General features: G+C 46.1%; 2 protein-coding genes across 6 annotated transcripts; one reads left to right on the top strand and one right to left on the bottom strand.

Moving 5' to 3' along the window:
* Nucleotides 1–5,667: 5,667 nt before the first annotated feature.
* NDUFA3 (NADH:ubiquinone oxidoreductase subunit A3) lies at nucleotides 5,668–15,217 on the top strand. Of its 2 annotated transcripts, XM_084805643.1 has the most exons (5): nucleotides 5,668–5,695; nucleotides 7,943–8,017; nucleotides 12,057–12,134; nucleotides 13,145–13,237; nucleotides 14,644–15,217. In XM_084805643.1, exons 1-4 carry the CDS (start codon nucleotides 5,680–5,682, stop codon nucleotides 13,234–13,236), a joined length of 261 nt encoding a protein of 86 aa, XP_084661769.1. In that variant the 5' UTR covers nucleotides 5,668–5,679; the 3' UTR covers nucleotide 13,237; nucleotides 14,644–15,217. The 2 variants fall into 2 exon arrangements, with proteins under 2 accessions (XP_084661769.1, XP_084661768.1); XM_084805642.1 differs by lacking the exon at nucleotides 14,644–15,217 and having other exon boundaries at nucleotides 13,145–13,355.
* On the bottom strand, nucleotides 14,567–22,569 carry TFPT (TCF3 fusion partner). Of its 4 annotated transcripts, none has more exons than XM_084805640.1 (6): nucleotides 22,514–22,569; nucleotides 20,204–20,437; nucleotides 18,802–18,872; nucleotides 18,321–18,390; nucleotides 17,022–17,311; nucleotides 14,567–15,599 (listed from the first exon to the last, which is right to left on the bottom strand). In XM_084805640.1, the coding sequence occupies exons 2-6, from the start codon at nucleotides 20,426–20,428 to the stop codon at nucleotides 15,596–15,598; spliced, it is 660 nt and encodes a 219-aa protein (XP_084661766.1). In that variant the 5' UTR covers nucleotides 20,429–20,437; nucleotides 22,514–22,569; the 3' UTR covers nucleotides 14,567–15,595. The 4 variants fall into 4 exon arrangements, with proteins under 4 accessions (XP_084661766.1, XP_084661764.1, XP_084661765.1 ...); XM_084805638.1 differs by having other exon boundaries at nucleotides 17,057–17,311; XM_084805639.1 differs by having other exon boundaries at nucleotides 17,075–17,311.
* Nucleotides 22,570–22,712: the final 143 nt, after the last annotated feature.

Raw genomic sequence — 22,712 nt, 5'->3', positions numbered from 1 at the left:
CCCTCCTCACGTTTCCAGAAACATTGCGCTAGTTGCTAATGGGAGTATTTGCTGGACTAGCATGTAAGATCAATTCTGGCCTGCTTGCATTGGCTGCCTGTATGTTTCCAAACCCAAGTCAAAGTGCTAGTTTTAACTTATAAAGCCTTACATGGCTCTGGACCACAATACCTGATGGAGTGCCGCTCCCGACATGAATGTACCCAGACACTACAATTAACATCTGAGGCCTTCCTCTGAGTACCACCTCCAAAGGAGGCTCAAAAGGTGGCAACAAGGGGGAGGGCCTTCTCAGTGGTGGCCCTCCGACTCCCCACTGAGGCCTGCCTGGCGCTGACACTGTCACCTTTCCTGCGCCAGGTTAAGACTGCCCTCTACTCCCAGGCATTTAATGGCATATGATGGGGCATTTATGTCTGCTGTCTTGAACAGGTCTATAATTTAAAATGTGTTTACTAAAACTGTTTTTAGCGGTTTATATTGTTTTAAATTTTGTATGTTAAATATTTTAAACTGTTTTTATCACACTGTTGTATTTTTTAATGTTGTTATATTTTTAAAAAATTGTTGTAAACCCCCAGAGAGCTTCCGCTATGGGGCTGTACATAAATAAACAAACAAATTAATGATGCACCATTAATCCAGTGGTGCCTTTAGTGGGAGGACCATAGCTCAGTGGTAAAGCTCATGCCTTGCAGTGGAGGAGGTCTCAATCCCTGGCATCTCCCATTTAAAAGGGCAGGTAGCAGTTAATGGTGTGAGGCTTGGGAGGTGCTGCCAATCAGAACAATACTGGGCTAACGGTCCAATGGTGTGAGCTCATCTAAGGCAGCTTCCCACTCCAGCAAGGAAATGCTTATGTGTTAAACATGGCTACATGTTACGGCCTGTGTGGCATTGCTTTATTTTTTTGGCTGCCTTCATATAGAATACAATCTTTCCTTCTATTTCCAACATGCAGGCTGTGAGTGCTTTGCGTATGGAAGCAAAATGGCACCATCCATGCACAAGAGGGAGGTATCAGCAGGCTTGGAGGAACCACAAGGTTTTCAGAAATACAAACATTCTTTTTTTTTTTTTTTAAACCTCCCTCATTAGACTGAGCATTTTGTTCAATGGCCACAAAATGTTGACTGGTGGTGGTAGAGGTGTGGAGATGAAATGGAGTATCCTAGAGGAAGCCATGGCTGACTGACTGGAAGAATGAACAGAAGCACTCTCCTATATTATCTCCATTTCACAGTTATGGAAACTGAGATGTGTGAGAGTGCCTGTGTGAAAGTGAGAGTGCAAGAGAGAGAGAGGAAAAAGCCTGCCCAACATGTAACAATTATGGAGCTGGGATTTGTGCAAGGATTAATTCCTGGACTAGAGATTCAATCCAGAAATAAATGAAATAAGAAACATAGGGGTGCCTCTGGGTAACCCGATCTAGCCTTTATGCATCTGGCAACAGTAATGGGTGTCCCAAGATGTAAAGTGTAGCATCATGCTACAGCAGTCCCCCTTTTAGGAATGGGACTGGGATCCCGCTAAAGAGCCAAACAGAATAGAGTATTTTAAACCCTACAGGCTGGCTCTTTCAAAGAGGAACTGAACGTGACATTATGTTAAAAACTGGAGTCTTGTGGTCAAGCGAGGTTGAAAGCTTCCTTCTCTCAGACCTGGAAAGTCCCGGATGATTCAAGGGAAGCAGCTGCCAGTGTGTGAGGCAGGGATGAGAGTGTCTCCTTTGGGTTTGGCTGGGGAGACTGAAATCTGGCTCTTTGGAAAGGAAGTTGTCCCTAACAGTTAACTGCAGAGAGGTGCAGAGATGACATTTTAAGAGGATTTCCACAGCTAAGGCCTGCCTAATTGCCTTCCCCAATCTAGTGCCATGCTGGCTGAGAATGATGGGAGCTGCAGTGCAACACATCTGGAAGGAACCAAGTTGGGGAAGTAATCTGTCCCCTCACCCCCAATCCCCAGAATGTCAAGGGGATTATTCAGTGGTCAGAGAAGTGTGCTCTGCACATGCTCTCAGTCACTGTTCTCGGCTGCAACTTCATATTTTTCAGGGCATTCAAAATGGAAATTGAGTCTGAGCTTCCTTGCCTGCCCCCACCCTCTCCGGCACTATCCTGTCTCAGATTAAAGCCGTCTGGCAGCTATCAGTGAAAAATCCATTGTTCCTAGCTAGGTTCTGGCCTTGTATTTGAACCAGAGATGCTAAGAAACAAACTACAAGAGACACTTGCAGCAAATGTAAAGATGTATAGGGCTGGAGAGCAGCAACTCCCCCCCCCCCCAAGTACTACAGTAATAGAGACTCAAAAAACCAGGACACAAATCCTGTTTGTATCATTTGTGCAGTTATGAATTAACATCAGTTACATTCTGCGTATACCAAGGAAGGTATCCATCCAAAATTTCTCTGCCAAGGGTGTGTGTGTTTTGGAATGGGGTAGGGGTGGGTACAAGCTGGAAGTACAAGCTGGGTTTCGAAGAGGCAGAAGAACTAGAGATCAAATCGCCAACATTCGCTGCATCATGGAGAAAGCAAGAGAATTCCAGAAAAACGTCTATTTCTCCTTCATTGACTACGCTAAAGCCTTTGATTGTGTGGATCACAACAAACTGTGGCAAATTCTTAAAGTGATGGGAGTACCAGATCACCTTACCTGTCTCCTGAGAAACCTGTACGAGGGTCAAGAAGCAACAGTAAGAACCAGACATGGAACAACCGATTGGTTCAAAATTGGGAAAGGAATATGACAAGGCTGCATATTGTCACCCTGCTTATTTAACTTATATGCAGAGTACATCATGAGAAATGCCGGGTTGGATGAATCAGAGGTCGGAATTAAGATTGCTGGGAGAATTATCAACAACCTCCGATATGCAGATGATACCACCCTAATGGCAGAAAGTGAAGAGGATCTCAAGAGCCTCTTGTTGAGGGTGAAAGAGGAGAGTGCAAAAGCTGGTTTGAAACTCAACATTAAAAAAACTAAGATTGTGGCATCTGGCCCCATCACTTCCTGGCATATAGAAGGGGAAGAAATGGAAGCAGTGACAGATTTTACTTTCTTGGGCTCCAAGATCACCGCAGACGGTGACTGTAGCCATGAAATTAAAAGACGCTTGCTCCTTGGGAGGAAAGCTATGGCCAACCTAGACAGCATAGTAAGAAGCAGAGACATCACCTTGCCGACAAAGGTCCGTCTAATCAAAGCTATGGTTTTCCCAGTAGTAATGTATGGCTGTGAGAGCTGGACTATAAGGAAGGCTGAGCGCTGAAGAATTGATGCTTTCGAACTGTGGTGCTGGAGAAGACTCTTACGAGTCCCCTGGACTGCAAGGAGGTCAAATCAGTCCATACTAAAGGAAATCAACCCTGAGTGCTCATTGGAAGGACAGATACTGAAGCTGAAGCTCAAATATTTTGGCCACCTAATGTGAAGAGAAAACTCCCTGGAAAAGACCCTGATGCTGGGAAAGACTGAAGGCAAAGGGAGAAGGGGACAGCAGAGGATGAGATGGCTAGATAGCAACACCGATGCAATGAATATGAACTTGAGCACGCTCCGGGAGAGAGCGCAGGACAGGAAGGTCTGGCGTGCTATGGTCCATGGGGTCACGAAGAGTCGGACACGACTGAACAACAACAACAACAAGGGGTGGGTCATGAAATCACAGGCAACTCAGCTAGTCTGATGTTAAAGGGACAGAGGTGTCTTTGAAGGAAATTAGAAAGAAAAAAGGTTAGTAGTTCTACGGATGGTGATTTTTAAAAAAAACAGGGAATAAAGAGGAAGGAGATAAAAGAAGGAAGCTGTTATAGAGAGGGGTGAAAAAAACTGGTAGATGTGGAGGAGGGAATAGGGTTCAAATTTTCTGAGAAAGGAGAGGGAGCAAAAAAACTTGGGAGGCATGTTGGGGTGGGGAGGGAAAAATATAAAGTAAAAAGCCATCTCCAGTTAGAGCCTCTGGGTTAACAAACTCTGCCTGAAATGGGGAGGCTGAGTCATGCTACCTCCAGAATGAATGTCTGTACTTAGCTTGAGGAAAGCTGAACTATGGAACTCACTGCCACAAGGAAAGTGCGGTTGCAAAGAATGCAGCAATTTCCAAAGCAGAATGAAATACCAAGAGAAAAGCATATATCGGTAATTGCTAGCAGATTATGCCAAACTCCCACTTCCATCAGCTGCCATTTTGAGATTGGTTTTGTTCCTGTACTGCCATTTTATGACTGGTGGGTGGGCCTCAGTCAATTCCAGTTCTTACTCAGGGGGGCCCTGAGGGTAGAACAGCTTCCCTTAAGCTGGTGCCCTCCAGATGTTTTGGATAGCTGAGGGATGCTGGGAGCTGTAGTCCATCTGGAGGGCACCAGGCTGTGGAAGAAAGTTTGAGAACCCTGAGCTCATCAACGCTTACAAATGGAATTTGCAAATATGGCCATGCTGTCCATTCAACAGCATAATTTAACCATGTTAGCTTTGTTTATGAATGTAAGAGTGTAATTCAGAGTGTAAAATTTATGTAAAGATCTTATTTATATAAGAAAGAAAGACTAAAAACAGTATTTTAGAAATATATTTTGAACTAAATGTTTCCGTTTCTGCTGTCATCAGTAGCTGTGCTATTAACGGGATACCAGGAGCTACTGTCAAGGGCAGAAGCCCAAACATTTAGCTTAAAATATATATTTAAAATATATAAATATATTTATATATAAAATATATTTATTTATATTTATTTAAAATACTCTGTTAGTCTTTCTGTTTTTCTTATATATTTTACCTTAAGACTGACTGCATCCATAGTGGATCCAGAGCCTCCTTGTTGCGTTGCTGTTGTGCTGTTTTACATCTCTCTCTCTCTCTCTCTCTCTCTCTCTCTAATATATTCTATGCAGATTGGACATAGCCTATATATTATGCCAGTGGGGGAAGGAGAAAAAAAAAGTGTCCTGGGATTTTTTGGACTGTTACATAGTATCTGAAAATTGAATAAAAGGGCTCGTTGGTTAATAGAAGTGAATTATTTTCAGGTTCTCCTTCGTCCAAAAGACCCGAAGTACCCTTCTCCCTTGTTGCAAAAACACCTTCACGATGACACGATTGGCATCGGGGAAAGGGCCTCTGTGTGTGCGTGTGTGCGCGCGCGCTTAACCCCGTCTCGCGTTATTTAGGTGCACGTGGGAATGCGCTAAAACCCAGGGTGTGCGGCCGCGCGCACATCATAGCTAAGGCTGCAATCCTATACGCAGTTGCCTGGGAGTAAGCCCTGTTGAACTCCATGGGGCTTACTTCTGAGTAGACGTCCATAGGATTGCACTATAATGTAGTCGTTTCTCCCCCGTCCCCTTCTTCTCCGTATTGCCGCATTTATACGAAAACGCCTTAAGATGCTGGAAGTAATAATTAACCCCCCCACACACACACACACACAACAACAACCTCGATTTAAGCATTATTTACGACAAAAGGCCAAAGCGAATTAGATTGCAAGAGTACAGCCTTGCTAGACAGAAGGAGCTCACAAAATCGCGATTAAAATACAGCCAGAATTAAGAGGAGAAATTGCTTTGTAAATATATATGGAATAAATTTGAAAGGCAATCAGAGAGAGAGACACACAGAGACAGACTACAGTTCCCAGAATGCGTTGCGCTTCTTCCGTCTTGATTGCAAGATGTCCGCGTTGAGCAGTAAGTGCGGTAGCAGCTTATCCTTGTTCCTTCCAGGGAGGTGTTGATGGATCAGTAACTTTGTCAGTGGTAGGATACATAAAGCGATTCTCCACCGCCCTCGTCGCTAAGGGCATCCAGGGATAGGGTGGTGGGTGTCATTGGAGGGGATTTGCTTTTGGATGGGTGTGCAGATAGATGGAGAAGGACGTTAAGAGGATGACCTTCTTGAACAGGTCAATGGGGAGGGTATGTTGGAATGTGGCTGAAGTAATACGGTAGGTGTGAATCATGTGCACGGTTTGTGGGATGGGGTGTAGTTAGGTCAGGCGTTTTTACCCCTTGGGTTGCATCCAACAGGTTATCTTTAATGTTAACTCCTATTCATTTCAGTAGGTTTCTGCTAAGTAGAACTAAAATTGGATGCAACCCCCTTGTGCATTTCTATGAACTAACCCACACCAGTCTGTCCTGTTCCTGCTGGATCCCACACCACATGTTATCTATTCTTACTCTCCCAGCAGATACAGTCCTATATGCACTGAAGCATGATTCCAGATGAGGAGTAAAGATGCTTTCCAGATGAGGCTTTTATTGTGCAATTGCCCTGCTTCATTCACAGAATTTTATGGGAGTCTAGACATTGTCGTCTTTCTTTTGTAATCCCTCTGTGTCTTCCCACTGCTTCTTCCGTCTTTTTTCCTTAATGTAGAAAATCTGTTAAGGGTGGAAAGATGGAATAGCTGCATAGTGCTCTTTAACTGGTAGCACAGGGAGAACCTCTGTCTGGAAGTGCCCATTGAACTCAGTGAGACCTACTTTTGGATAGACACGTGTAAGATAGCACTCTGCATCTATTTTCATTTATTTGAAATATTTCTATTCTATTTTTTCCATTCATAATTTTCAGTGCTTTTAGTATTAGAAAAGACAATAAAATCCAAAATCAGACCAAGCCCAAATATTAAAAACAAGAACACAAACAGCAAAGTGCAGAATCCAACAAAAGCCTGAGTGAATAAAATGATATTTGCTTGGTGGCTAAATGGCAGCAGTGTAGGTACCAGCTGAATGACTCTGGGGTTGTTGTTTTGAAAGATGCAGTGCCGCTACAGAAAAGACCCTGAGTATTTCCAGACAAGGCTTTTATCGTGCAATTGTTCTGCCTCGTTCACAGAGTATTACTGGGTGTCATCTTCAATGTGTTTTCCTACTGCTTTTTTTCATACCGAAAAAATCCGTTAAAGATGGAATAGCTGCATAATGCCCTTTGATTGATGGCACTTGGAGCTGTCTGTCTGGTCACCAGTCATCTAACCTCAGAAGGGTGGGGGCTCCTGGAGCAGGGTCTTCGAGAGATTTGGAGGGAGCAATCCTACTGGGATAGGCGCTGCCTCCGAACTCAAAGACGACTGCCTATCCAATACAGGGCAGGAGAAGCATGGAGGGGGTCGTTCCCTCCGCGCTTCAGCCGCCCTTCATTTGCGGCTAGACAGCTGATTTTGGGAAGGTGGAGCAGGGGAAGCGGCTGCCGGATGACACATTGGATGTGTTGTACCAGCATTTCTGCCTTCCCCGCCCTGGAACGCCATTTTCACTGTTCCGCGCTCCTCTTCCGAGCGCAGGACTGTTCTGAGCTGCCTGTGAGGCAGCGCAGGAGGGGAGGAAGGTCAGTTCTCAGGGAACCGACTTCGGAGCGCCGGCTCCAAGGTCGGATCCCGGAAACGGACGTATCCTATGGCCGTCTAGCCGCTGACTAGCAGCCATAGGATTGTTCCCTAAATCAACTAAGTGTATGCTGCTGTTATGCCCAATTTCGCAAGTAGAAAAAGTGAGGTGTGAGCAAACAGGGATTTGCTCAAAGTTGTCCAGAGAGTCAGTACCTGATCAAGGCCTCTTGAGAGCTCTGGTTCCCAACACACTTAAACCATGAGTTGGAAAGCCCCAAAGGACATTAGTCCCGCTTCTGTAGATCATATTACATACGCCAATGCCCCCATGTTGCCCTGGCAGAGAGAAAGTGCTTTTAGAAGAGAGAGCTCCAATGCTGCCATGCAGGCAAGTTGTGCTGCTTTCTGCAGTGGAAGGCAAGGTAAAACCCAACAGACCAAAGGTGCTAAAACATCCCCTCCTCTCAAGTACTGGGAGCCCTGACACTTCAGCGCCCTCCTGTTTTAACCTGAGAGACCCCAATCCGTTGCTAGGGAACCAGCTATTGAAAACAATGCTATGAAGTGTGCATGCTTCTTTTTCTCCCCTATCCTACAGAAATCGGTACATTTCTGAAAAACACATGGGCAAAGGAACCTGTGATTCTGGTCTCTTTCGCCATCGGTATTCTGGGTAAGTTCATTTTGCTTCTCCCTGCATTATATTACATTATGTTTTAACATCCTGCCTTTCTTACTCACGGAACTTGAGGCAGCATGCAGAGAGTGTGTGTGTGGGGGGGGTCTCGCATCCAAGCACTGATCAGAACCAGACCTGCTTAGCTTTAGCAAGGGTGCTGCATCATGCATCTTGAAACCATATAAAGGTTTAAATTCTGTATTATTGTTGTAGTTGTTATTATCCCCCCGCTTTCCTTGTTCCCTGCTCAGATATTTTATTGGGATGTAGAGCCCTATATCAATCTTGTAAATAAATAATAAATAATATCCCAGGGACCTTAACAACTATTTGCAGCACAGGACCCTCCTCCCTGTGAGGGAAGGCTGTGGCTCCATGGAGGGGTGTCGTTAGGGCCCCGGATTTTTTGAGCTGACCTTTACACTTTCCCATTGACTTGCATTGTAGAACATAAATGGCCATAACTTTTTTAGTTTGTATGATAAATACATGAAATTTGGAGAACTGGTAGCCCCTATGGAGCTGATTGAACCTGCTCAATTTCAGGCAGTTAGGCATAGTGGCTTTTGTGCTAGTCACAGATAAAATTTGCTATTTTCAAGAAAATCTGTCAAAGCAAAGAGTTATATAATTTTTTATGCTTCCACATAAGTTCATGGAATTTGGGGACCTGGCAGCCCCTATGGAGCCGACTGAACCTGCCACATTTCAGACAGTTAGGTCCAGTGGCTTTTGTGCTAGCCAAGTGTAAAATTTCCTTTTCTCAGAGACTAAAACAAAAAGTAAAAACTGTCAAGCCACTCAGGGGATTAGAGATCCTAATCAGAAGGTGTGTAAGGTGACCATTAGGAGGTCACTATCCCTAATCTCTGGTGTGGTTTTTTTTTTTTTTTTGAGGTGCAAAAAACCTCTCTCCCCCCTACTTTTCTGCATGTCCACTGTTGGGAGCTTGCTTGCAATGACATTTTGAAGAATAAGGAAGGGAAGAAAGAGCTCCATGTGAAATACTGGTATTTCACACAGTATCTGATTTTACTGCCCAAAACTGGAACCTTTGGCTTCTGCAGAAATTTAGTAGCTTCAGTACAGCAAAGGATCCAGTCAGCCTCCACAAACTTCTTTCTCCCCCTCCACTTTAATTTCTCCTTAATAGCTTATTATTCCAAACGGAGGGCTAGGTCTATGTGGTGACATAGGAACTGCTGAGGCTTTAAAATAGGTTCTACAGATTAAAAAAAGCTAGAAAAAGCCTTCAGCCACCTCAGCACATAAAGTTAATTTAAGTATGTGCAATCCTTACAAACCCTCCACAGCCTCCTAAATTCGTCTGAAGTACTACCTCCCTGAAAGGAGCCATTTGGCTTAGGGAATTCTCTCTACCCCCCACCCCTGCACACATTTCCAATCACCATTATTCTTTTCTTCTTCCCTCCCCTATCCTGTTCTTTCTTTCTCTTCTTTATACCACCCAGAGTATATCTTGGGGAATGCTTAAGGTGAATTCTCTTCGGTGGGCAAAAGAAGTTCTGAACTGTGTTTGACTTTATACAAACAGACAAGAGGGCTTGTTTTTCTCCTTCTCCTCACTCAAGCCTTTGAGAAAAGTGGGTTCACGTGGTTGCAGAGAAACAAATCTGGGGCTGTTTTGTTGCCATTATCCAGCAACAGAAAGGGCTGTAGCTCAGTGGCAGAGCACACGCTTGGCATGCAGAAGGTCCCAGGTTCAATCCCCAGCATCTCCAGGTAGGGCTAGGAAAGAATCCTGCCTGGAACCCTGGGGAGCCGCTGCTGCCAGTCAGTGTCAACAGTACTAGGCTAGATGGACCCAGGGCCTGACTCAGCAAAAGGCAGCTTCCTATGTTCCTATGAACAGAAAGCTTTAATAAAAATAGGAGTTTTTGGTTTGTTTTTTAGGTGGAGGGGAGATAAATATTGCTAATTTATGCAATCCTATGTATGCCTACTGAGAAGCCCCATTATGTTTAATGAGGCTTACCCTCAGGAAAGTGTGCATAGGATTCCAGCACAAGTTACTTTTGCAGGGAGGTTTGCACCTTGATGTTCTGCACGTTTACTCGGAAATAAGTCCTGATTTGTGAGCTTGGTACCGCAGGCTTAATATAGTGCCTGCCCAATTCCGTCTAATGAGTTAACTGCCCTTTCAGCTAAGTCCAATGCATGTTTTGTCATTTTTTATTGTTAGTTATTTTTATAACTGTTTTATTGTTTTAGATTTTAAACTGGTATTAGCTAGCTTAATGACTTAATATATTTTAGCTATTTAAATTATTTTACATTGTTTAAATTGATTTTATCTGTATGCTGCCTGAGATCTTAATGATATAGGGCAGGATACAAATGTAAAAAAAAAAAATTTTGTGTCTTTTTTATTTATTTTGCATGAACTCTAGCTTCAGTGGTGAGGGAAAGGCACTTAGTACATGCTCAAAGTTTCTCCGTAAATTAGCCTAGTTTTTACAACAGATTCATTGGCTGAATCCTGGTGAAGTCTTGGCACAAATGAAGTTATGGGGAGAAAGATACAATGAGAGCTTGTGCATAACGAGGAGGAGGTGGAGGAGAGTTGCACAAAACATCTTTTTTATGAAGAGGTTGTAGGATGAGGAGGGGTGGTTGCATGGAGGGGAATAGAATTGATAGGGAGAGAATGTAAATGCTCAGTGGTGAAAGAAAAACATTTTGCACATGCTCAGAGGCACTCTATGTTTAAGAAAATAAGAAGAGCCATGCTGCATCAGAGCAAGGTCCATCTAGTCCAGCATTCTGTTCACACAGTGGCCAACCAGATGCCCACGGGAAACCCACAAACAGAACATGAGTTCAATAGCACCTTACCACACATGTTCCCCTGCTGCGAACATTGGTGAAATGTAAATAAATTCTAGTCTTTCTAAATTTGCATGCATGTATATCCTTCAGAAACTTTGCAGGTTTCTTGCCTGGGGGACACCTCTAATGACCTGTGCATTTTCATACAAATTTACCCACAAACTTTTGGGGAAGGGGTGAATGGAAGGGAAAGCAAATCACTCCCTCCCCCAAATTGGAGAACTCCCCTTCCACATGAACTGCTGCACCTGTCCTTTTGAAACTTTGCTGGTTTCTTACTTAGGGACAACTGTAAGCTGTCTGTAACTTTCAGAACAATGGTCCACAAGGAACGTAGGAAGATAAGTATGTTCTCTTTTGGAGACCTCAAAATGTCAAGGCCACCCTTGCACAAAAACCCTTGTGGCTATCATTCTGAAATTGGGCAGACATGATCTCCTCTGATGGGGCAATGAATCCTGAAATGTTTATCCAATTCTTCCGAGTAACAAAAATGTTATTGGCATTTCCCTGTACAAGAAAATCAAAAGATAAACCCTGCACCTATTTTTCTGACATTGGGCAGGTGTAATCCCCTTCTAGGGGACTACTATGCCTGAAATTATCATCCAGTTCTGACCAAGAGACAAAAGTTAGTTTTTTTCTAATTTCCCATGGTAGTCAACAGGAAGCATAAAGACTCATTTTTCCAAATGACTCAGGTTTGGTGCTGAGCTGAAGTGGTCCAACTACAAATTGGCCCAAGCAGAAGCAGGATGTTTTCCAAAACTCTGAATCGGGGTCTGAGTTGAAGTAGGGTGGGGTTGGGGGGGTCAATGCACACTTCTTAGGTATGTATGTAGTCTATACACACACGCAAGCATACCACATGCACCCCCCCTGCATGCAAATGTGTGTTATGGGCCTGTGCCCCAGATCTTTTAAGAACCAGCAACGCCCCTGGCTCCACGGTAGAGCCCCTGCTCTGTGGAAGGCCCCAGGTTCCATCCCCAGCATCTCTAGGTAGGGCTGGGAAACACCCTTGCCTGAAACCTTGGTGAGCCACTGTCAGCCAATGTAGACAATAGTGGGCTAGATGAACCAAGGATCGTTGATAGACGGCAGTTTCCTATGTTTCTAGTTGCTTTGCCTGCAAAACATTTTTAATTCCTTTCTGACCTTGTTCTCTTTTTCTGTGTTTCAGCTGTGACGGCACCCTGGGTCAGCCCGTACACTAAATATAGCACCATGATCAACCAAGCTGTACCATATTCATATCCAGGTATAACCACATCCACAATCACCCCCCCTCCCTGGCCATTTTTTAAAGAGGCAGTTTCTGAGTTTTAGGGGACAGAAAAAAAGTGACAGGAGTACTTTGCATCCATCTTTAATGGGGATCACGTTAGATAGATGCCCATGGCTGAAGTATTTCTTGGGAGGGAAGTATTTGAAGGTCTAGGTCAAATAAAAGTGACAAGAGATGAAGTTCTGGGGCTACGTGACAAATTAAAAATTAAGAAATCACCAGATCTGGAAAGCATATCCCAGCCTTCTCCCACTTGGTGCCATTCAGATGTGTTGGACTACAATTCTCAGCATCCCTGAGGGATGCTAGTTGTAGTCCAATACATCTGGAGAGCACTATGTTGAGGAAGGCTGGCGTATTTCCAAGGCCTCTTAAAGAGCCTGCATGTGAAATTGTTTACTTTAAAAAAGAAAAGAAAGGCATGCTGTCACTAAAAGCAGCCTTCTTACCCGAGAGTTCGCAGGGTAGCCACTGTAACCCATTCTTAGCGATAGATCAACGATAAACTAAATGGAACCTCCATCTTCAGAGGCAGTGTACCTCTGAATTTTACTTCCCTACACAATATGGTGGTGCTGTGGGTGTGTGTTCAGAGGGGTTCTGTCTCTACAAGCTTCACAGTTGGCAAACACAACAGGTGCAGTTTCCCTCTCTGTGTTTCCCTCTGCCATTGGGGCAGGGGAAGGTTCTCCTATAGCCTTCATGGTTGTCGCATAGCTGTTGAAGCAGAGTTTTTTTGTCTGGGAGAAAACAGCCAATCATAGCTGCACATGTTAAAGAGAAGGGGCAGAGAGATGTGATAGGAAGCAGCTTTCAGACAACCCCTTAAGCTAATCTTGCCTTGGGGCGTCACATTCTGTACAGTGTAGCATCAAATTTTGTTTGTCCTTCGCTCCCAGAGGTATTTAACTCTATCAAAGTTGCCACCCAACATGGATGTACATCCAGCTGTTTGACTGCCCTTTCTCTCTCTTTCTCCACAGTTCCAGTTCGGGATGATGGCAATATGCCAGATATTCCCGCTCACCCCTGTGACAAGGAAGGTCCAAGCCTTGAGTGGCTGAAAAACTTATGAGGTGGGGGTCCTTGTGAACAGGCAGAGAGCGCTACCAGTAGAGGCAACCCAGGCCCCGCACAGACTCTTGTACATGTGTAACATTTCCAGGATGTAATAAACTAGCTGTTAACTTAAAAGAGGGCTTCCCAACCTTTGTCACAGGGAATTCACTCCAGATCAGGGAAAAAGCAAACTGTTTGGAACCCCCCTCCTCAGGTGTAACAGAATTTAACTGAGCGTAGGTGTCATAGCTTCCTCCTTCAAGGGATATTGGGAATTGCAGTTCTGCTGAGAAGAGTTAATGTAATTCCAAGCATCTTCACATAATTGTACTTCCCAGGATTCTTTGTGGGAAGCCATTTCAACATTCCCTGAGACCAAGGAGGTTTGGCAGCTCCTTTGAAATAGATCAGCCTTCCCCAACCTGACACCCTACAGATGTATTGGACAGTAACTCGCATAATTCCCAACCAGCATGCCATGCTGGCTGGGAATTATGGGAGATCAATAGGGTGGGGGAAAAGAGGTGGGAAGAGTTTGCGGTCCTCAAAGGAACATGCAACCGCTGTAACATGGCTACACAGAAAGCAAACTGGGCTCTGCTGGTAGATTGCTGGGTGGTTTGCAGTAGACTGCCAAGGGCTTCTGACTGCGTGGTTTAACATTCTGGCCCATTCTAAATAAGGCTGCCAAAACTGAGAAAATTTCGGTGTGCGTGTGTAAATCAGCAGAGATTTGCATTAAAGGACTGTGGGCTCAGTTCTGATACCAAAAACTGTCCCAAGCTCAAGACGTGCTCAGAGGCACCCTGTTCCTTAATTTTAAGTGTATGCCCATGTCCCCTCCACCTCAAGCCGCTGGCTAGGATTGATGGATCATGGTAAAAAGAAGTGAATCCTGCAACTCTAAAGACAAGTGAATCCTGTTCTAAGATAAGGATGGGGAGAAGGTAGCTATCCAGGTGTTTTGGACTTCAACTCCCAGAAGCCCCTGTCTGCATGGCCAGTGGTCATGAATGCTGGGAGTTGAAGTCCAACATGTCTGGTGATCTACTTCCTGTCCACTGCTGCAAGAAATATATTCTGATACTTGCAAGGCAGGCAAAATGCAGCTGTTAAAGCTGTTCTGTTCAACAAAATGAAAAGCAGGATTCTTCATTCAGAGGTATGAGTATTTTGTGGGATTTTAAAATTAAGTGTTTAAACAATGAAGGTTTCTAGTCCTCCTGGCTATGAAGAGAGGTCTGAAAAGGTGTAGGCTTTGTCTAGGAAAGGGAAGGGTGTCAGGTCTTGAATGTGCAAGACCTGACAAGCAGAGGTGCAGCCAGTCCTCAAGAAATAGACAGATTGAATGAACTCACATAATTTATACAGGAGGCAGAACTCTCCTTGTCTTGGTACAGAACGGGCTTTTGTTTTACTGCAGACGACAGCTGGCCCATCCATCACACTGTGTCTCCCAGGTGGACCCCAGGACCTGGTTTAGGAACTGCAGGAAGCCTTGTCCCTTCAGAAGAATGTCAGCACACAATACAGCAGCTTCTTCGGTTTCCATTCACTGTCTTGGTACAGAAGGGGAGGGGGGTAATGGTACCCTCCCCTTCTCATTGCACAGAGTTTACCTCTCGGAAACTCACAGTCCTGCGTCTACAAAGGCAACGGAGCAGAGGCTGAACACTTTTGTCTCTCCCAAGCAGCTCAACTCTCTCCCCACCCCACCTTATACCCCCCGACACACACCACATTTAAAACTTGCTAACAGTTACATATCCGTTTCCAAGCCAGATCCAATATTAAGCTTTTGAACATGTGAACAGAATCCATTACTCTCTCTAATAATGCTTTCCTAAACTTGGTGCCCTCCCAATGGGCATGCTGGCTGGGGGATGCTGGAGGTTGCAGTCCAACCCATCAGGAAGGCGCTTGGTTGGGAAGGCTGCTCTAATATGTAGTGGCTTGAATATAATTAAACACTGACTGCCACATTTTGTTATTTGATCAAAGTCCAGTGCGGTTTGTTTGATCTTCCAGCACTTTTCCTCAGCAGCTCAGTGCTGGTTCAGATCAGGTCCTCTTGGAACTGGGTGACAGTTCCATAGTCCATTTTTTGCTGTCCCTTAAAACTGAGCTGGTGTTCCTTTGAGTAGAACAAGGCATCCTCAGACAGCACAGTGGCCTATTTAACCCAGGAGGGAGGCAAATGACATACTGATATATACAATCTCCTTTGGGGGTGAGTGGCCAATCTCAGTCAAAATCGGAACAAGCCCCGGGGCTTGAAAACTTGGGATAATGGAGTAGCTTGTCCCGAGGACTGGACTGCTGCCAGGCAGGAGCAAGGACATCCTCTTGCTCACACTGGAAATCCTCTTCCGATTTTATCTGTAGCCGCAAAAAAAAGTAATTAGAAACACTGTCACAAGCCCCAAAGAAGACTTCAAGTGTCACGCATCTCCACCCTGGCATTCTGCGGTTAGAATGAACCACACAATTTGTGTACATTTGGGTACATTTACTTATTTGAGGGAAAAACAGACACAGATTTGCTCTACCAAGGAAAGGGAATGCTTCCAACGTTTTTTCCTTTGTTCTGTTTTGTGGGAAACCAGGAGGACTAGAAACTTGCTTTAAAATAATAACGGAGATTCTAAATTTCTTGTTAGATAGCAGATTCTGTGCAGCTTGTGTGTGTGTGTATATTTTAAGTGAATTATACCCTGCTTCCGCCCCCCCCACCACCACCACCCCGGAGTTGCTCAAAGCAGCTTACAAGGTATAAAAAGCATAAAAACAATCATTAAAATGCAATGACAACAAACTAAAAGCAGCAGCAACCCCCCCCCCCCCGAAAACTAACAGTTATTATGTAAAATTAAAAAAGAGCAGAGTCAGCTGGCTTAAAGAGAAAGCTGGTGTTAGATAAAAGAGGAATATGACCTAACCTCTTGGGAAAGGGAGTTCCACCTATGGAAACTTAGGGAAGGGAGTTCCACATATGGGGCGCCGGCACCAAGACAGCCCTCTTGGGCATTGCTACCAACCGGGCCTCTGAAGGCAACAGCACACACAAGAGGGGCACATCAGGTGGTCTTAAAGCACGAGTGGGGAACTTATGCCCCTCCAAATGTCGTTGAACTCCAACTCTCATCATCCCTAGCCATGCTGGCTAGGGTTGATGGAAGTTGGAGTCCAACGACATTTGGAGGGCCACTGGCTCCCACTGCTGTCTTAAAGAATAGGCAGGTTGGCAAGGCAGGAGAGGGCCCTTGAAGTAGCTGGGCCGCAAGCTGTTTAGGGCTTTCAACGGTGATAAGGAGCACCTTGAATTGCACTGGGGAATGAACTGGCAGTTTCTGGAGCAGCCTTCCCGGCCCAGTGCTCTCCGGAGGTGTTGGACTGCAACTCCCATCATTCCCAGCCAGCATGGCCACTGGCCATGCTGGCTGGGAATAATGGGAGTTGCAGTCCAACACCTCTGGAGGGCACCGGGATGGGGAATCCCGCTCTGGAGTATACATAAGCCCAGCCATGGGACAATATTGGCCAGTGTGGTGTAGTGGCAAGAGTGCTGGACTAGGAGCTGGGAGATCCAGGTTCTAGTCCCCACTCAGCCATGGAAGCTCACTGGGTGACTTTGGGCCAGTCACACACTCTCAGCCCAACCCACCTCACAGGGTTGTTGTTGTGAGGATAAAATGGAGAGGAGGAGGATAATGTAAGCCGCCTTGGGTTCCTTGCAAGAGGAAAAAAGGCGGGGTATAAATGCAATAAATAAATAAATAAATATTGGGGCATATTCCTCACCCAGCTCTGGTGGGGATAGGCTCAAACGCAAATACCTCCATGCCCTCTGCTACCTGCACGGGAAACTCTTCCATGGGAAGCAACGTCTGGGCTGCCCGCTGGGCTCTGGCCTCCTTCTCCTCTCGCAACTGGCGCCGCCGCTTCTTGCTGGTGGGGCCCTCGGTGGGCGAGAGACTCTCGGGCTCTCGGGCAGGCAAGGGGCCTGGCAGGCCCCGAGGGGCTTCTTTCGCAGGGGGCTCATTCTCCGTGTTGCCAGGGGTGGGAGCATTGGCACTGTGGCTCCCTTCATCCTAGAGAGAGAACACGGTCTGGACAGGACATCTCTCTGCTGAAGTTTCTTTCTGTCCATAAGGAGACAGGAGGCAACTTGCCCTTGTTCCCCTGGTTGAGCGTGGCTGTGTGTGTGCACTCAGCCGAGTGAGAGGTATCAATCTGTCCCTCTGGGGCTGCCCAGTGGGCTTGTCCCTTCCCCTTTCCCCTCCCCACCTTCTCTTTTGGTCATTTCTGGGCTGTTTCCCCCCCCGCCCCGCTTCTAAAAGGCTAAAATGCCTCTCCTATGGCTCAGTTCCTGGCAGGAAGAGCTTTACGCTAAAATGTGCTGGGATTCTGGCTCCACCCCTTTTGCTTTAGGCCCTGCCCATGAGTGGAATGGTGTGCCCCCCCCCCCAGCATCTCGGAAATGGAATTGGGCCCTTGGCCTGAAGGAGGTTCGACCTCCCTGCCCTAGGAGGACGTAGCTCGGAAGGCTGTAAAGCGGAAGGCGTTTTTCTAAGGGGGACGGCCAAGCTTTAGCAACTTGGCTGTGGCGCTGCCTGCTACTGCAGTCAGAAGCAGTTGGTGCCAGATCCCCAGGACTGATGCTGCAGGCTTGGTCACTCACCCACACTGGGGTTAGCGCTAAAAACACTGATTTAACTCTTCCTGTTCAGAGGGCTCGTGACAGGGCATCAGCAGTGTTAGCCAACTGAAGAGAACACAACAGCAAAATATAAAGTACCACATGATGGGTTGGATCCCGCCTTAGGCATACTCAAGAGCAGACCCACTGAAATCAACGGGATTGAAGTTAGTCATGGTGGATTTCAGCAGGGCTGCTCTAAGTCTTAGTAAGCCTGGATTCAACCCTATGTATTTAAAATATAATATACACCCCATTGGAGAAAAACCCTTGTATCAGCTGGGCTTCTTTCCCCGCCCCCTCCCAGTCCTGGTCTGACTCCTCAGTTCTGCCCAAAGCTCTGCCTGTTCTTGCCCCGCACCCCCCTGCTGCCCTCTTTCTGCAGACCCAACATTTCTTACCTCCAGGACTATGTCAAGGTGTCCCTGTCTGTAATCATCACCATAGGAATCCAGCACCCTCATGAGAAATCTAGAGGGGAAGCAGAGGTCCATTAGAACATTGCCCTCAGGAAACATCACCGCCACCCGCCCTTTTGCAGTGCTGCGCTCTTACGCAAGGCACAGTTTGCTTTCGGATTCCATCCTCACGAGACGTGGCGTCAGCCGCTAGCTGAGGTGGCTTTAAAAAGGGATTAGACAAATCCATGGGCGAAGGATCAATTAGGCAGGGATACTTCATGGACCTCCAAGTTCAGAGGCAGTGAGGTCCCGAAATGCCAGGCGACCCTGCCTGTGGCCTTCCCAGTGGCATCTGGATCACCACTGCTGGTAACAGGATGCTGGACCAAACAGACCTTTGCTCTGATCCAGTTGGGCTCTTTTGTTGCCCCACTGAAGAAAGAGCTTGAAATCTTGGCCCCTGATGTATTGCCAGACTCACCTTCGCTCCTGTTTGAGGCGGAGTGTTATTCTCTGGACCTGATGCAGCCGGTTTAGCATCCTCTCGTTCACCTGCAACAGTAGTTGAGGTCAGAGGGGTGCATCAGCATGTCTGCTCTCTCGTTACCTTGTCTTGTCTTCTCTCCACCCAATGGTTCTTCATCCACAGCCTTCACTCAACAGGTTGTGCCATTTGAACCTTTATTTGGTACAGTTTGCTGTCCCTCTGTCCCAAACCCCACAGTCTCTGTCTTCCAGCATAGCTAGCGATAGTGCTGGATTTAAACCAGGGAAAACCAAGTTCAAATTCTGCCAGTGAAGGACCTTGGTCCAGGCACTGCCGCTCAGCCTCACCTGGCTCACGAGGTCGGTGGGAAGATCTTCTACAAGGGGGAAAGGCAATAGCTCACTGTTCGGGCACATGCTTTTGCACGCAAAAAGTCCTGAGTTCAATCCCTGGCATTGCCAAGTACGGCCAGGAAATCTTCCTCTTAGGATCCCCAGAGAGTTGCTGCCAGTCTGTGTAAATCAGCCTTCCCCAGCCTAGTGCCCTCCAGATGTTTTGGACTACAAGTCCCATAAACCCTGACCATTGGCCATGCAGGCTGGGGCTGAAGGGAAGGGTAGTTCAAAACATCTGGAGGGCACCAGGTTGCAGAAGGCTGGCGTAAATAAGACTGAGCTAAATGGACCACTGGTCTCACTCAGTAAAAGGCAGCTTCCTATGTTCCTCTTGTTCATCCATGTTAAAGGTCCCAACCTTCCTTACTCCACATTCTGACTTCCCTAAAACCAGCATCAAGGACTTAAAAATACTGTGTATCCAACCAACCAAACATACAAACAAATGAATTCAACTATTTTACAACCAAAATTAAGATTGTCAGTTAAACATCCACAAATGTGTAGATCAACTCTCCCCACCCCACCCTGCCGATGTGGGATTGTTTTATTGACTATAACATCCAGGAGTATTAGGGCAGAATTCCAGAGCCTCCAAGGGTTCACTGATTTACAAAGACTTGGTTGGTAGTGTGCAGGTTGGGCAGGAAGAAGGTGCCAGGTTCCACATAAATCAGAGGTGAGCATCTAGTGGACTGTGACTCCTATCATCCCTCACCACTGGCTATGCTGGCTAGGCCTGATGGGAGCTGTGGTCCAACAACATCTGGAGGGCCACAAGTAAGTTACCCATAAATGACCTCAGGTTAACAGTTGCTGGCAAAGCCTTTGGACATCAGGGCAGGTAGAACTGGCCACATGTCACATCGATGGTCTGACTCCGTATAAGGCTGCTTCATATGACTTTACCCAGAGGAAAAAGCAACACAAGGCAGAGAGCTGGCCATATAGTCACTGTCCCAGCTGGTGGGTTAAAACTACCCTTCCTGCCAAACCTTTACCTGCTCTAACTCCTTGCAGCGCCGGGCCAACGCCTGACACTTGCGCCGGGTCATCTCCTGCTGACGCAATGCACCCTCCTCTTCCTCCTCCTCCGGTATCCCGCTATCGGCAAACTCCACCTCTGTCTCCAATTCACTCTCAAGGATGTTGCCACCAAAAAGCGGAGGCAGGGCCAGCTCTGAGCCAGGAGGGACAGAGAATTCTTCAAAGCCCACAGCAGCCATGATGCTGTTCTGGAGATTTAAAGAGAAAGTCATTACTCATTAATGTCATTCATCCCCTTTCCCATTACTCATCCAAGCAGATAAAAGATCTGGGGATACATTCTGCACCTAGGAAAAAGAAACCAAATGCACAGTTACAAGATGGGGGATATGGCTCAACAACACTACAAGCAAGAAGGATCTTGGAATTGTTCTAGATCACAAGCTGAATATGAGCCAACAATGTGATGCAAAAAAAGCAAATGCTATTTTGGGCTGCATTAATAGTATAGCGTCCAAATCCAGGAAGTACTAGTTCCCCTCTACTCAGCACTGGTTAGGCCTCATCTGGAGTACTGTGTCCAGTTCTGGGCACCGCACTTTAAGAAAGATGAAGACAAGCTGGAGAGGGTTCAAAGGAGGGCAACAAAGATGATCAGGGGACTGGAAACAAAGCCCTGTGAAGAGAGACTGAAAGAACTGGGCATGTTTAGCCTTGAGAAAGAGAAGACTGAGGGGAGATAGAATAGCGCTCTTCGAGTACCTGAAAGGATGTCACAGAGAGGAAGGCCAGGATCTCTTCTCGATCAACCCAGAATGCAGGACACGGAATAATGGGCTCCAGTTACAGGAAGCCCGATTCTGGCTGAACATCAGGAGAAACGTCCTGACTGTTAGAGCAATACGACAATGGAACGAATGACCTAGGGAGGTAGTGGGCTCTCCCACACTGGAGGCATTCAAGATGAGGCTGGACAGCCATCTATCGGGTATGCTCTGACATGGATTCCTGCACTGAGCAGGGGGTTGGGCTCGATGGTCTTATAGGCCCCTTCCAACCCTACTATTCTATGATTCTATGAAGATGCTACAAAGGTTCACTCAAAGAGCCACACACTTCCCCATTCCCTCCATCATTTGACAGAGGAAACAGATACATTCACAAGGGCATTCATACTATCACAAAGACAGCCAGGAACTCGGGAATACCCCATCAGTGTTTATTGTTGTTTTCAAATAACACTGAAATATATTTTCTTACAACCCCTTGTGGATGCACATATTCATATATAAATGTCATATATTCATATAACCCTTATACTATAAACATTTCTCCAAAATACCCTGATTTTCAAGAATTCAATACATGCTGTCAAAGCTCCTTAAAAAAAAAAAAGCCAGTAAAATATTGAGATCCAGTTTCTAAGTAGGAGAAAAAGCATGAATGGCACCTAAACAGACTGGATGGGTGGGTAAGGTCCCCATTTCAGGAACAGAAGAGCTACTTTGTGACTGAGGGGATGAGGCAATCTCCATTATTCATTGATTTAGACTGCAATCCTATAGAGAGTTTCCTGGAAGTAAGGCTGCTTCCAGATGAGGTTTTTATCACCCCATCACCCCACCTCATTCACAGAATTTTACCAGTGAGGTTGGGCAGGGGGCATGATCAAGACAGTGTTGTCTTCCACTTATAACCCTCCTGTGTTTTCCCATTGGTTCTTCCACCTTGATTCCAACCACAGGAAAACCGGTGAGGAGAAAAAGATGGAAGGGCTGCACAGTGCCTTCTGATTAGAAGTGCTGGACACCCTCCATCAGGAGGCACCCAACCTCCCATTGAACTCAATAGGATGTACTTATGAGTAGATGTGCATATGGTTGCATTGTAATTTAATTATTTTCTTTTTGGCCCTTTCCTATCTCTGTAGCTCAAAACAGATTGCAATACATGAACACACAGGTTTCAGGTTAAAAAGATGGGCTTTTTAAAACTTGGGCTAGTGCAGCCTTCCTCAACCTATTGTCCTCCAGATAATTTTCAGACAGCATGACCAACTATGGGGGTTATAGTTCAACTCATCTGGGGGGCACCAGATCGGGGAAGGCTGTTGTAGCGTCTCGTTCACAATATAAGGTTTAATCCTGGCCAACAAAACAGAATTCCGTTACTGCTTGTGAAAGCTCAGGCTCTGCTTTCGGCGAATCTCCAAGGGAAGAGTTTCCACAACCAAAGGACAGCCACTGAGAAGGATCATATAAATGGGCGGTTTTGATTTGCCCGGTATTTTCTACAGATGGAATTTTCTGACACACCAGACCCACCTTAACCTCCTCGGTCTCCCTGGCGATGTGAACGATTCTTGGGAGAGCGTAGGGATGAGCCGTCGCTGGTTGATGACGTACTCTAGTCCGCAACAAAAGCGTCTAGGCTCCTTGACCATAATTGAAAGGGGGAGAGATGTCGCGCTCCGATGACGCAATGCGAATATCCCACTATGGAACCGCCGAGTATTACGTCGCG

The sequence above is a fragment of the Heloderma suspectum genome, chromosome 6, assembly GCF_057233095.1.
Source record: "Heloderma suspectum isolate Gila_16-S chromosome 6, 16-S_ref, whole genome shotgun sequence".
NCBI lineage: Eukaryota > Metazoa > Chordata > Lepidosauria > Squamata > Helodermatidae > Heloderma > Heloderma suspectum.
Note: the sequence above shows the minus strand (reverse complement) of the source record. Positions and strands in the feature narration are given on the sequence as shown.